Consider the following 14,434-nt stretch of genomic DNA (forward strand, 5'->3'; position numbering starts at 1 on the left):
TCTCACACCTCACACCTGCCTCCATGTCTACACCCTCTCACACCTCACACCTGCCTCCATGTCTACACCCTCTCACACCTCACACCTGCCTCCATGTCTACACCCTCTCACACCTCACACCTGCCTCCATGTCTACACCCTCTCACACCTCACACCTCACACCTACCTCCATGTCTACGCCCTCTCACACCTCACACCTGCCTCCATGTCTACACCCTCTCACACCTCACACCTCACACCTACCTCCATGTCTACACCCTCTCACACCTCACACCTACCTCCATGTCTACGCCCTCTCACACCTCACACCTGCCTCCATGTCTACGCCCTCTCACACCTCACACCTCACACCTGCCTCCATGTCTACGCCCTCTCACACCTCACACCTGCCTCCATGTCTACGCCCTCTCACACCTCACACCTGCCTCCATGTCTACGCCCTCTCACACCTCACACCTCACACCTGCCTCCATGTCTACGCCCTCTCACACCTCACACCTGCCTCCATGTCTACGCCCTCTCACACCTCACACCTCACACCTGCCTCCATGTCTACGCCCTCTCACACCTCACACCTCACACCTGCCTCCATGTCTACGCCCTCTCACACTTCCTGTGTGCGCAGGAACACCAGGCGTGCTGCTGAGGTGTGGATGGACGAGTACAAGCAGTACTACTACTCAGCCAGGCCTTCAGCCCAGGGGAAAGCTTTTGGCAGGTTTGTCATTAAGTACCACCATGATGACATCATTATAACACAGTAGTGTAGTAGACCTAAGTATTCATTAAGTACCACCATGATGACATCATTAAAAGACAGTAGTGTAGTAGACCTAAGTATTCATTAAGTACCACCATGATGACATCATTAAAAGACAGTAGTGTAGTAGACCTAAGTATTCATTAAGTACCACCATAATGACAACATTAAAATACAGTAGCGTAGTAGACCTAAGTATTCATTAAGTACCACCATAATGACAACATTAAAATACAGTAGCGTAGTAGACCTAAGTATTCATTAAGTACCACCATAATGACATCATTACAACACAGTAGTGTAGTAGACCTAAGTATTCATTAAGTACCACCATAATGACAACATTAAAATACAGTAGCGTAGTAGACCTAAGTATTCATTAAGTACCACCATAATGACAACATTAAAATACAGTAGCGTAGTAGACCTAAATATTCATTAAGTACCACCATAATGACAACATTAAATACAGTAGTGTAGTAGACCTAAGTATTCATTAAGTACCACCATAATGACAACATTAAAATACTGTAGTGTAGTAGACCTAAGTATTCATTAAGTACCACCATAATGACAACATTAAAATACAGTAGTGTAGTAGACCTAAGCATTCATTAAGTACCACCATAATGACAACATTAAAATACAGTAGTGTAGTAGACCTAAGTATTCATTAAGTACCACCATAATGACAACATTAAAATACTGTAGTGTAGTAGACCTAAGTATTCATTAAGTACCACCATAATAACAACATTAAAATACTGTAGTGTAGTAGACCTAAGTATTCATTAAGTACCACCATAATGACAACATTAAAATACTGTAGTGTAGTAGACCTAAGTATTCATTAAGTACCACCATAATGACAACATTAAAATACTGTAGTGTAGTAGACCTAAGTATTCATTAAGTACCACCATAATAACAACATTAAAATACTGTAGTGTAGTAGACCTAAGTATTCATTAAGTACCACCATGATGACATCATTACAACACAGTAGTGTAGTAGACCTAAGTATTCATTAAGTACCACCATAATGACAACATTAAAATACTGTAGTGTAGTAGACCTAAGTATTCATTAAGTACCACCATAATGACAACATTAAAATACAGTAATGTAGTAGACCTAAGTATTCATTAAGTACCGGTACCGGTCCACGGACCGATTGGTACCGGGCCGCACAAGAAATTTTAAAAAAAATAAAAAAAATAAAAAAAATATATTTTTTTTATTAAATCAACATAAAAAACACAATATATACATTATATATCAATATAGATCAATACAGTCCGCAGGTATACAGTCCATAAGCACACATGATTGTATTTCTTTATGGGGAAAAAAAAAAAAAAAAAAAAGGATTTTATTTTATTTTTTTAAATACACCCCCCCACCGGTCCGTGGGACAAATTTTTAAGCGTTTACCGGTCCGCAGCTACAAAAAGGTTGGGGACCACTGGTGTAGTAGACCTAAGTATTCATTAAGTACCACCATAATGACAACATTAAATACAGTAGTGTAGTAGACCTAAGTATTCATTAAGTACCACCATAATGACAACATTAAATACAGTAGTGTAGTAGACCTAAGTATTCATTAAGTACCACCATAATGACAACATTAAATACAGTAGTGTAGTAGACCTAAGTATTCATTAAGTACCACCATAATGACAACATTAAAATACAGTAGTGTAGTAGACCTAAGTATTCATTAAGTACCACCATAATGACAACATTAAAATACAGTAGTGTAGTAGACCTAAGTATTCATTAAGTACCACCATAATGACAACATTAAAATACAGTAGTGTAGTAGACCTAAGTATTCATTAAGTACCACCATAATGACAACATTAAAATACAGTAGTGTAGTAGACCTAAGTATTCATTAAGTACCACCATAATGACAACATTAAAATACAGTAGTGTAGTAGACCTAAGTATTCATTAAGTACCACCATAATGACAATATTAAAATACAGTAGTGTAGTAGACCTAAGTATTCATTAAGTACCACCATAATGACAACATTAAAATACAGTAGTGTAGTAGACCTAAGTATTCATTAAGTACCACCATAATGACAACATTAAAATACAGTAGTGTAGTAGACCTAAGTATTCATTAAGTACCGGTACCGGTCCGCGGACCGATTGGTACCGGGCCGCACAAGAAATTAAAAAAAAAAAAAAAAAAAATAATATTTTTTATTTTTTATTAAATCAACATAAAAAACACAATATATACATTATATATCAATATAGATCAATACAGTCTGCAGGTATACAGTCCGTAAGCACACATGATTGTATTTCTTTATGGAAATTTTTTTTTTTTTTTTTTTAAATACACCCCCCCCCCCCGTTTACCGGTCCGCAGCTACAAAAAGGTTGGGGACCACTGGTGTAGTAGACCTATCAATCAATCAATCAATCAATGTTTATTTATATAGCCCTAAATCACAAGTGTCTCAAAGGGCTGTACAAGCCACAACGACATCCTCGGTACAGAGCCCACATACGGGCAAGGAAAAACTCACCCCAGTGGGACGTCGGCGAATGACTATGAGAAACCTTGGAGAGGACCGCATATGTGGGTAACCCCCCCCCCCTCTAGGGGAGACCGAAAGCAACGGATGTCGAGTGGGTCTGACATAACATTGTGAAAGTCCAGTCCACAGTGGATCCAACACATCAGCGGGAGTCCAGTCCACAGCGGGGCCAACAGGAAACCATCCCGAGCGGAGACGGGTCAGCAGCGCAGAGATGTCCCCAACCGATGCACAGGCTAGTGGTCCACCCGGGGTCCCGGCTCTGGACAGCCAGCACTTCATCCATGGCCACCGGACCTATGCAACTCCCCCTCGCAAGGGACAGGGGAGAAGAGGAGAGAAGAAAAGAAACGGCAGATCAACTGGTCTAAAAAAGGGGGGGTCTATTTAAAGGCTAGATTATACAAATGAGTTTTAAGATGGGACTTAAATGCTTCTACTGAGGTAGCATCTCTAACTGTTACCGGGAGGGCATTCCAGAGTACTGGAGCCCGAATAGAAAACGCTCTATAGCCCGCAGACTTTTTTTTGGCTCTGGGAATCACTAATAAGCCGGAGTTCTTTGAACGCAGATTTCTTGCCGGGACATATGGTACAATACAATCGGCGAGATAGGCTGGAGCTAAACCGTGTAATATTTTATACGTAAGTAGTAAAACCTTAAAGTCGCATCTTAAGTGCACAGGAAGCCAGTGCAAGTGAGCCAGTATAGGCGTAATATGATCAAACTTTCTTGTTTTTGTCAAAAGCCTTGCAGCCGCATTTTGTACCAACTGTAATCTTTTAATGCTAGACATAGGGAGGCCCGAAAATAATACGTTACAGTAATCGAGACGAGACGTAACGAACGCATGAATAATGATCTCAGCGTCGCTAGTGGACAAGATGGAACGAATTTTAGCGATATTACGGAGATGAAAGAAGGCCGTTTTAGTAACACTCTTAATGTGTGACTCAAACGAGAGAGTTGGGTGGAAGATAATACCCAGATTCTTTACCGAGTCTCCTTGTTTAATTGTTTGGTTGTCAAATGTTAAGGTGGTATTATTAAATAGATGTTGGTGTCTAGCAGGACCGATAATCAGCATTTCCGTTTTCTTAGCGTTGAGTTGCAAAAAGTTAGCGGACATCCATTGTTTAATTTCATTAAGACACGCCTCCAGCTGACTACAGTCCGGCGTGTTGGTCAGCTTTAGGGGCATGTAGAGTTGAGTGTCATCAGCATAACAGTGAAAGCTAACACCGTACTTGCGTATGATGTCACCCAGCGGCAGCATGTAAATACTAAAGAGTGCAGGGCCAAGAACCGAACCCTGGGGAACTCCGCACGTTACCTTGACATAGTCCGAGGTCACATTGTTATGGGAGACGCACTGCATCCTGTCAGTAAGATAAGAGTTAAACCAAGACAAGGCTAAGTCTGACATACCAATACGTGTTTTGATACGCTCTAATAAAATATTATGATCGACGGTATCGAAAGCGGCGCTAAGATCAAGAAGCAGCAACATAGATGACGCATCAGAATCCATCGTTAGCAATAGATCATTAGTCATTTTTGCGAGGGCTGTCTCCGTAGAGTGATTTGCCCTGAAACCGGATTGAAAAGGTTCACAGAGATTGTTAGTCACTAAGTGTTCATTTAGCTGCTGTGCAACAGTTTTTTCGAGAATTTTGGAAATAAACGGAAGGTGGGAGACCGGTCGGTAGTTTACCATGAGGTCAGGATCGAGGTTAGGTCTTTTGAGCAGAGGATGAATAACCGCTTTTTTGAATGCTAGGGGAACAGTGCCGGAGGAAAGTGATAAGTTTATAATATTTAACACTGATGGACCTAATAATACAAACAGTTCCTTGATAAGTTTCCCAGGAAGTGGGTCAAGTAAACATGTTGTTTGTTTTATCCCACTTACACGCTGTAATAATTCCTCTAATGTTATTTCATCAAAAATAGAGAGACTATTTTGGAGGGCAGTGTCCGTCGTATATACAGTCGTATTTGTGTTAATAGAGCCCAGTTGTAGCTGAGATGCGTTGTCTTTAATCTCCTTTCTAATGAGTTCAATTTTCTTATTAAAGAAATTCATAAAATCATCTGCCGAGTGGGTGGAGCTACTGGGAGGAGTCCCTTGTTGGGTTAGCGATGCTACTGTACTAAACAGAAATTTAGGATCGTTTTTGTTGAGGCGGATGAGATTTGAGTAGTATTTAGCTTTAGCTAAGGTAAGCATGCGTTTATAAGTTATTAAACTATCACTCCATGCTTGATGGAAAACCTCAAGTTTAGTCGCGCGCCATTTGCGTTCCAGTTTTCTACATGATAATTTATGAGCTCTAATTTCTTCTGTAAACCATGGGGTGCGCCTTTTAGGGGCCCTTTTTTGCTTTAGCGGTGCTATACTATCAATAATTTCGCGCAAGGCATCGTCAAAGTTGTTAGTGAGTTTATCAATAGAGCCGACATAATTTGGGAATGGTGCTATTACCGAAGGCAGTAGGTCAGCAAGAGTCATCGTTGTGGCAGCATTAATGTTGCGGCCGCTATAGCAGTTATTATTATTATTAGCTTGTTGACAAAGAGTCAAAACTTCAAATTTTATAAGGTAATGATCGGACATTACTTTAGTATATGGAAGTATCATAACTTTGGAGGTGGTGACACCCCTGACAAGCACTAGATCTATTGTATTACCGTTGCGATGCGTGGGTTCATGTATTATTTGTGTAAGACCACAGCTATCAATTATGGTTTGGAGCGCCACGCACTGAGGGTCCGATGGGGTATTCATATGGATATTAAAGTCCCCCATTATGATTATATTGTCGGCGTGCGTCACTAGATCAGCAACGAACTCTGAGAATTCACTGATAAAGTCCGAATAGGGCCCAGGGGGGCGGTAGATAACAGCCAGGTCGAGAGGTAGCGGTGTGACAGACCTCATAGTAAGCACCTCAAACGATTTATATTTATTATTTAGGTTAGGGGTAAGGTTGAAATTTTCATTGTATATTAGTGCGACACCCCCTCCCCTTTTAAGAGGGCGGGCAACATGCGCATTCGTATAGTTAGGAGGAGATGCCTCATTGAGCGCAAAAAATTCGTCCGGTTTGACCTAAGTATTCATTAAGTACCACCATAATGACAACATTAAATACAGTAGTGTAGTAGACCTAAGTATTCATTAAGTACCACCATAATGACAACATTAAATACAGTAGTGTAGTAGACCTAAGTATTCATTAAGTACCACCATAATGACAACATTAAATACAGTAGTGTAGTAGACCTAAGTATTCATTAAGTACCACCATAATGACAACATTAAATACAGTAGTGTAGTAGACCTAAGTATTCATTAAGTACCACCATAATGACAACATTAAAATACAGTAGTGTAGTAGACCTAAGTATTCATTAAGTACCACCATAATGACAACATTAAAATACAGTAGTGTAGTAGACCTAAGTATTCATTAAGTACCACCATAATGACAACATTAAAATACAGTAGTGTAGTAGACCTAAGTATTCATTAAGTACCACCACAATGACAACATTAAAATACTGTAGTGTAGTAGACCTAAGTATTCATTAAGTACCACCGTGATGACAACATTAAAGTACAGTAGTGTAGTAGACCTAAGTATTCATTAAGTACCACCATAATGACAACATTAAAATACAGTAGTGTAGTAGACCTAAGTATTCATTAAGTACCACCATAATGACAACATTAAAATACAGTAGTGTAGTAGACCTAAGTATTCATTAAGTACCACCATGATGACATCATTACAACACAGTAGTGTAGTAGACCTAAGTATTCATTAAGTACCACCATAATGACAACATTAAAATACAGTAGTGTAGTAGACCTAAGTATTCATTAAGTACCACCATAATGACAACATTAAATACAGTAGTGTAGTAGACCTAAGTATTCATTAAAAACAAGAAATCGTTTTTTGTTGTTGTTATTGTTACGAACTATATTCAATATTTTTGGCCACGGTAACGTTACACACAGTTTTGAACAGTAACACTGTGTTTGGATACAGTAAAATAAAACGAATCAATCAAAATTGATTGCACATGAAAGTTGTGCTAAGAAAAATATCAAAATACAGTTTTTTGAAAATTAAATGAACATAACTTTAACATGAACATACTTAAAAGTTAAATAAAACTGTAAATTATTTAATAAGGGACAAGCGGTAGGAAATGGATGGATGGATGTTATGTTTTTATTTTATTTGTATTGCAACCGACTGGGCCCGGTGTTATGTCATGCTCCACAATGTTTCACAGATGTTGTGGTTTCCCAGGGCCTTGAAGGCATCATTGTTATGGCACAGCGTTCCCTGCCAATGTTGGTCTTTGTTTACATGTGTTCTGCGTGTTGATTGGCTGGGAGGCTGGGGGAGGGGCGGACCTAAGTGGAGAATGCGGCGAACACTCGGCTCCCACGCCTGTTGAGTGATAGAAATGACATAATTGGGTCATAATTCTTTATTTTTCCGTCGCTTGCAGTAACGACTTCCACTGAAAGCTGATAAACCTGGGATGACAGCTCGAGCCTCGTCATTACAATATTTAAATAAACACCGTGGCAAAATAAAAGCCGCCACACCTTAAAAATTAGGGGTTTTACTTGAAAACAAATTAAAGTAACGTAATGTATCGTAGCCTCCAGGAAAAATCAGTTGTGTTTATTTTTAATTGTTTTTGCCAACATTATGCTAACAACTGCTCCAAGTCCAACACGTATTCCCTCCCGTGCACTCGCTTTCGTCCAAGTGCGGACACGCAACACTTCCTGTTCTATGTTAATCCCCTTTCTCGTCAGCCATGGTGTGTTCATGGTCATGGGAAAATGAACATCAACAGCACAGGAACATGAAATAAAACAATCTTGCCTTCTTCCAAACTTGCAATCGTTATTTAGATAGATCCGTCATTGTTTACATTTAGGAGCCCTAGCACAGCTACTAGCCAGCTTCTATAACTACTAGCCAGCTACTAGCCAGATACTAACCATCTACTATAACTACTAGCCAGCTACTAGCCATCTTCTATAACTACTAGCCAGCTACTAGCCATCTTCTATAACTACTAGCCAGCTACTAGCCAGATACTAACCATCTACTATAACTACTAGCCAGCTACTAGCCATCTTCTATAACTACTAGCCAGCTACTAGCCATCTTCTATAACTACTAGCCAGCTACTAGCCAGATACTAACCATCTACTATAACTACTAGCCTGCTACTAACAATCTTCTATAACTACTTGCCAGTTACTAACCAGCGACTAACCATCTACTATAACTACTAGCCAGCTACTAGCCAGCAATTAACCATTTACCATAAATACTAGCCAGCGATTAACAGCCCTTTGAGACACTTGTGATTTAGGGCTATATAAATAAACATTGATTGATTGATTGATTGATTGATAACTACTAGCCAGCTACTAGCCATCTTCAATAACTACTTGCCAGCTACTAACCATCTTCAATAACTACTTGCCAGCTACTAACCAGCGACTAACCATCTACTATACCTACTAGCCAGCTACTAGCCAGCAATTAACCATTTACCACAAATACTAGCCAGCGATTAACCATCTACTATAACTACTAACCAGTGACTAGCCAGCGATTAACCATCTACTATAACTACTAGCCAGCTACTAGCCAGCGACTAACCATCTACTATAACTACTAGCCAGCTACTAGCCAGCTACTAGCCAGCGATTAACCATTTACCATAACTACTAGCCAGCGACTAACCATCTCCTATAACTACTAACCAGTGACTAACCAGCGACAAACCATCTACTATAACTACTAGCCAGCTACTAGCCAGCAACTAACCATCTACTATAACTACTAGCCAGCTACTAGCCAGTGACTAACCATATACTATAACTACTAGCCAGCTACAAACCATCTACCGTAACTACTAACCAGTGACTAGCCAGAGACTAACCATCTACTATAACTACTAACCGGTGACTAGCCAGCGACTAGCCAGCGACTAACCATCTACTATAACTACTAACCAGCGACTAGCCAGCGACTAAACCTCTACTATAACTACTAACCAGCGACTAGCCAGCGACTAACCATCTAGCCAGCTACTAGCCACAGACTAAACATCTACTATAACTACTAACCAGTGACTAGCCAGCGACTAGCCAGCTACTAGCCAGCGACTAACCATCTACTATAACTACTAGCCAGCAACTAACCACCTACTATAACTACTAGCCAGCTACTATCCAGCTACTAGTCAGCTACTAACCATCTACTATAACTACTAGCCAGCTACTAACCATATACTATAACTACTAGCCAGCGACTAACCATCTACTATAACTACTAAGCAGCTACTAGCCAGCGACTAACCATCTACTATAACTACTAGCCAGCTACTAGCCAGCTACTAGCAAGCTACTATAACTACTAGCCAGCTACTAGCCAGCTACTATAACTACTAGCTAGCTACTAGCCAGCTACTATAACTACTAGCCAGCTACTATAGTGACTAGCCAGGGAATAGCCAGCGACTATAACTACTAGCCTGCTACTAGCCAGCGACTATCCAGCGACTAACCATCTACTATAACTATTAGCCAGCTACTAGCCAGAGACTAGCCAGCTACTAGCCAGCGACAAGCCAGCTACTATAACTACTAGCCAGCTACTAGCCAGCTACTAGCCAGCGACAAGCCAGCGACTAACCATCTACTATAACTATTAGCCAGCTACTAGCCAGAGACTAGCCACTACTAGCCAGCTACTATAACTACTAGCCAGTTACTAGCCAGCTACAATAACGACTAGCCAGCGACTAGCCAGCGACTAGCCAGCTACTATAACTGCTAGCCAGCTCCAAACCAGCTACTAGTCAGCTACTATAACTGCTAGCCAGTGACTAGCCAGTGACTAGCCAGCTACTATCCAGCTACTATAATGACTAGCCAGCAACTAGACAGCTACTATAACTACTAGCCAGAGACTAGCCAGCTACTATCCAGCCACTAGCCAGGTACTAGCCAGCTACTATAACTACTAGTCAGTTACTGTAACTACTAACCAGTTACTAGCAAGCTACTATAACTACTAGCCAGTGACTAGCAAGCTACTATAACTACTAGCCAGAGACTAGCCAGCTACTATCCAGCCACTAGCCAGGTACTAGCCAGCTACTATAACTACTAGTCAGTTACTGTAACTACTAACCAGTTACTAGCAAGCTACTATAACTACTAGCCAGTGACTAGCAAGCTACTATAACTACTAGCCAGAGACTAGCCAGCTACTATCCAGCCACTAGCCAGGTACTAGCCAGCTACTATAACTACTAGTCAGTTACTGTAACTACTAGCCAGTTACTAGCAAGCTACTATAACTACTAGCCAGTGACTAGCAAGCTACTATAACTACTAGCCAGTTACTAGCAAGCTACTATAACTACTAGCCAGTGACTAGCAAGCTACTATAACTACTAGCCAGTGACTAGCCAGCTACTATAACTACTAGCCAGTGACTAGCCAGCTACTAGCCAGTGATTAGCCAGCTACTATCCAGCTACTATAACTACTAGCCAGCGACTAGCCAGCTACTATAACGACTAGCCAGCAACTAGCCAGCAACTAGCCAGCAACTCTAACGACTAGCCAGCTCCCAACCAGCTCCCAGCGGACTAGCTATGTTTTAAAGCACTGCTTGCAGAGCGGCTCTTCAGAGTTTATAGCTCCGCCTACTCTAGCTTTAATTTGTAAGCCAAAACACGTCCATTCTCCCACGTCTGTCTTCACATTGTTTCTGCTTGCAAGTGCTGTGTGTGTAGACCAACATGCTCGTATACCAACAATGTCACCACGGGGCGCCACATGTCCAGGGTAAAAAAAATGTCAGTATAGTACCTTCTTTAATTCATTAGTACGGCGGTACCTTAATAGTAGCGGTATACCGTACGTACAAGCCTCGTTTCTTTACCTTTCTTTACTTGACGTTGGGTCATGGGAATGTCCGTATCACACGACACAGGTTGTGGAGGTTGATGTGCATGATACAGAACATATACAGCATTATAGACCTAGAAAGGGTATTACAATCTTGTCCCTCACCCTCTCTTCCTGTCTCCTGACGGCGGTCCCGGGTGCAGCATTGCCGACCGCCAGACCCTGAGACGGAAGCTGAACTGCAAGCCCTTCCGTTGGTACATGGAGAACATCTACCCTGAGCTGAGGTACGTCCCGGTCCAACTTTTTATGGGCTTGTGTTTGTTGACGATGCTCCGCTGGGATCACCACGGAGGTTCTGGAGATAAATCATCCCGCTGTCCTCAATGTGTCTCCGCACACTGGATCCATTAGGTTGGAGATGGTGACTTCATTTGAAAAAGACAAAGAGACTCTGGATGATACTAGATCTTCTTTTCCTGGCATGTTAGCGACACGCTGCCCTAAATCAGCTCTTGGTGATGACTCATGCCTGATATCAGGACTGCGTTCTCCTTGTGGTGTGCTCACTACGCCAACTGTGGACCTTCTGAGAGGAACCGTCCATTTTCGATTTATTGCCGGCAGTAAGTCGGACACGTTTCCAGGGAGGGTTGGACTCCGCCAAGGCTGCCCTTTGTCACCCATTCTGTTCAGAACTTTTATGGACAGAATTTCTAGGCGGAGTCAAGACGTTGAGGGGATCCGGTTTGGTGGCTGCAGGATTAGGTCTCTGCTTTTTGCAGATGATGTGGTCCTGATGGCTTCATCTGGCCAGGATCTTCAGCTCTCACTGGATCAGTTCGCAGCCGAGTGTGAAGCGACTGGGATGAGAATCAGCACCTCCGAGTCCGAGTCCATGGTTCTCGCCCGGAAAAGGGTGGAGTGCCATCTCCGGGTTGGGGAGGAGACCCTGCCCCCAAGTGGAGGAGTTCAAGTACCTCGGAGTCTTGTTCACGAGTGAGGGAAGAGTGGATCGTGAGATCGACAGGCGGATCGGTGCGGCGTCTTCAGTAATGCGGACGCTGTATCGATCCGTTCTGGGGAAGAAGGAGCTGAGCCGGAAGGCAAAGCTCTCAATTTACCGGTCGATCTACGTTCCCGTCCTCACCTATGGTCATGAGCTTTGGGTTATGACCGAAAGGACAAGATCACGGGTACAAGCGGCCAAAATAAGTTTCCTCCGCCGGGTGGTGGGTCTCTCCCTTAGAGATAGGGTGAGAAGCTCTGCCATCCGGGGGGAGCTCAAAGTAAAGCCGCTGCTCCTCCACATGGAGAGGAGCCAGATGAGGTGGTTCGGGCATCTTGTCAGGATGCCACCCGAACGCCTCCCTAGGGAGGTGTTTCGGGCACGTCCGACCGGTAGGAGGCCACGGGGAAGACCCAGGACACGTTGGGTAGACTATGTCTCCCAGCTGGCCTGGGAACGCCTCGGGATCCCCCGGGAAGAGCTGGACGAAGTGGCGGGGGAGAGGAAAGTCTGGGCTTCCCTGCTTAGGCTGCTGCCCCCGCGACCCGACTTCGGATAGGCGGAAGAAGATGGATGGATGGATGCGCTGAAATGTTACTTGGTCAATTTACCGAGCCGCCTTCGTCCTGTCCTTCCAGGGTTCCTGAGCAGGAGGCCGTGTCCAGCATCCTCAAGCAGGGAGCGTTGTGCCTGGAGACCCGCGGAGCAGATGGCCTCGGACTGGCGGAGTGCAGGGGGGTCGGTGGCGTCAGGCCCCAGTCGCAGGTCAGGTATCCACCACGGGGGGGGATTGTAATTATTTGCTCTCTGTGTTCAGCTTTTTCCTTTTAGTGTCCTTTTTTGTTGGCAAATTTAAGCTAAGGTAGTCCAAACTGCCGGCGCCTTCAGTTTAGCCCGTGAGACGTCATGAGCTAGTCTGACCCGCGGTGTGTTTTTAAATCAACAATCAGATTGTTAAAATGGTGTGCTACCTTCCCATAGATCAGGTCAAAAACCATAAATTGTGCTTTGAATAAAAAACAACACCGCATTTTACCTATATGACCTACTCCAAACAACCTTCCCTAGTCATGGCGGGGGTGGTGGGGAGGGGGGGGAATGCAACCAACACAAAAAGTCAACACACATGGTCACAAATAACACAACCTGGTCACTGAACTTTGTGGGTATTATAAAAAAAACATCCAGGTGCTATTAAAAATAAAAATGTAGACTAGAATCACCATAGTTCCTCTTTAAATGTAGACTAGAATCACCATAGTTCCCCTTTAAATGTAGACTAGGATCACCATAGTTCCCCTTTAAATGTAGACTAGAATCTCCATAGTTCCCCTTTAAATGTAGACTAGAATCATCATAGTTCCCCTTTAAATGTAGACTAGAATCATCATAGTTCCCCTTTAAATGTAGACTAGAATCATCATAGTTCCCCTTTAAATGTAGACTAGAACCATCATAGTTCCTCTTTAAATGTAGACTAGAAGCATCATAGTTCCTATTTAAATGTAGACTAGAATCACCATAGTTCCCCTTTAAATGTAGACTAGAACCATCATAGTTCCTATTTAAATGTAGACTAGAATCACCATAGTTCCCCTTTAAATGTAGACTAGAACCATCATAGTTCCACTTTAAATGTAGACTAGAATCATCATAGTTCCACTTTAAATGTAGACTAGAAACATCATAGTTCCACTTTAAATGTAGACTAGAAACATCATAGTTCCACTTTAAATGTAGACTAGAATCACCATAGTTCCCCTTTAAATGTGGACTAGAATCACCATAGGTCCCCTTTAAATGTAGACTAGAATCACCATAGTACCCCTTTAAATGTAGACTAGAACCATCATAGTTCCCCTTTAAATGTAGACTAGAATCATCATAGTTCCACTTTAAATGTAGACTAGAAACATCATAGTTCCACTTTAAATGTAGACTAGAAACATCATAGTTCCACTTTAAATGTAGACTAGAATCACCATAGTTCCCCTTTAAATGTAGACTAGAATCATCATAGTTCCCCTTTAAATGTAGACTAGAATCATCATAGTTCCCTTTTAAATGTAGACTAGAATCACCATAGTTCCCCTTTAAATGTAGACTAGAATCATCATAGTTCCCTTTTA

At 42.2% G+C, this 14,434-nt stretch overlaps 1 protein-coding gene across 1 annotated transcript in view; it reads left to right on the forward strand.

Annotated features, from left to right (window-relative positions):
• galnt16 (UDP-N-acetyl-alpha-D-galactosamine:polypeptide N-acetylgalactosaminyltransferase 16) overlaps positions 1-14,434 on the forward strand; it is an 84,483-nt gene that overhangs the window by 50,829 nt on the left and 19,220 nt on the right. Inside the window, exons 11-13 of the mRNA XM_062034719.1 lie at positions 626-718; positions 11,500-11,583; positions 12,944-13,070. Coding sequence (XP_061890703.1) covers positions 626-718; positions 11,500-11,583; positions 12,944-13,070 — 304 coding nt within the window. The remainder of the gene's footprint in view (positions 1-625; positions 719-11,499; positions 11,584-12,943; positions 13,071-14,434) is intronic.

Source organism: Entelurus aequoreus, linkage group LG23 (assembly GCF_033978785.1).
Source record: "Entelurus aequoreus isolate RoL-2023_Sb linkage group LG23, RoL_Eaeq_v1.1, whole genome shotgun sequence".
Lineage (NCBI taxonomy): Eukaryota > Metazoa > Chordata > Actinopteri > Syngnathiformes > Syngnathidae > Entelurus > Entelurus aequoreus.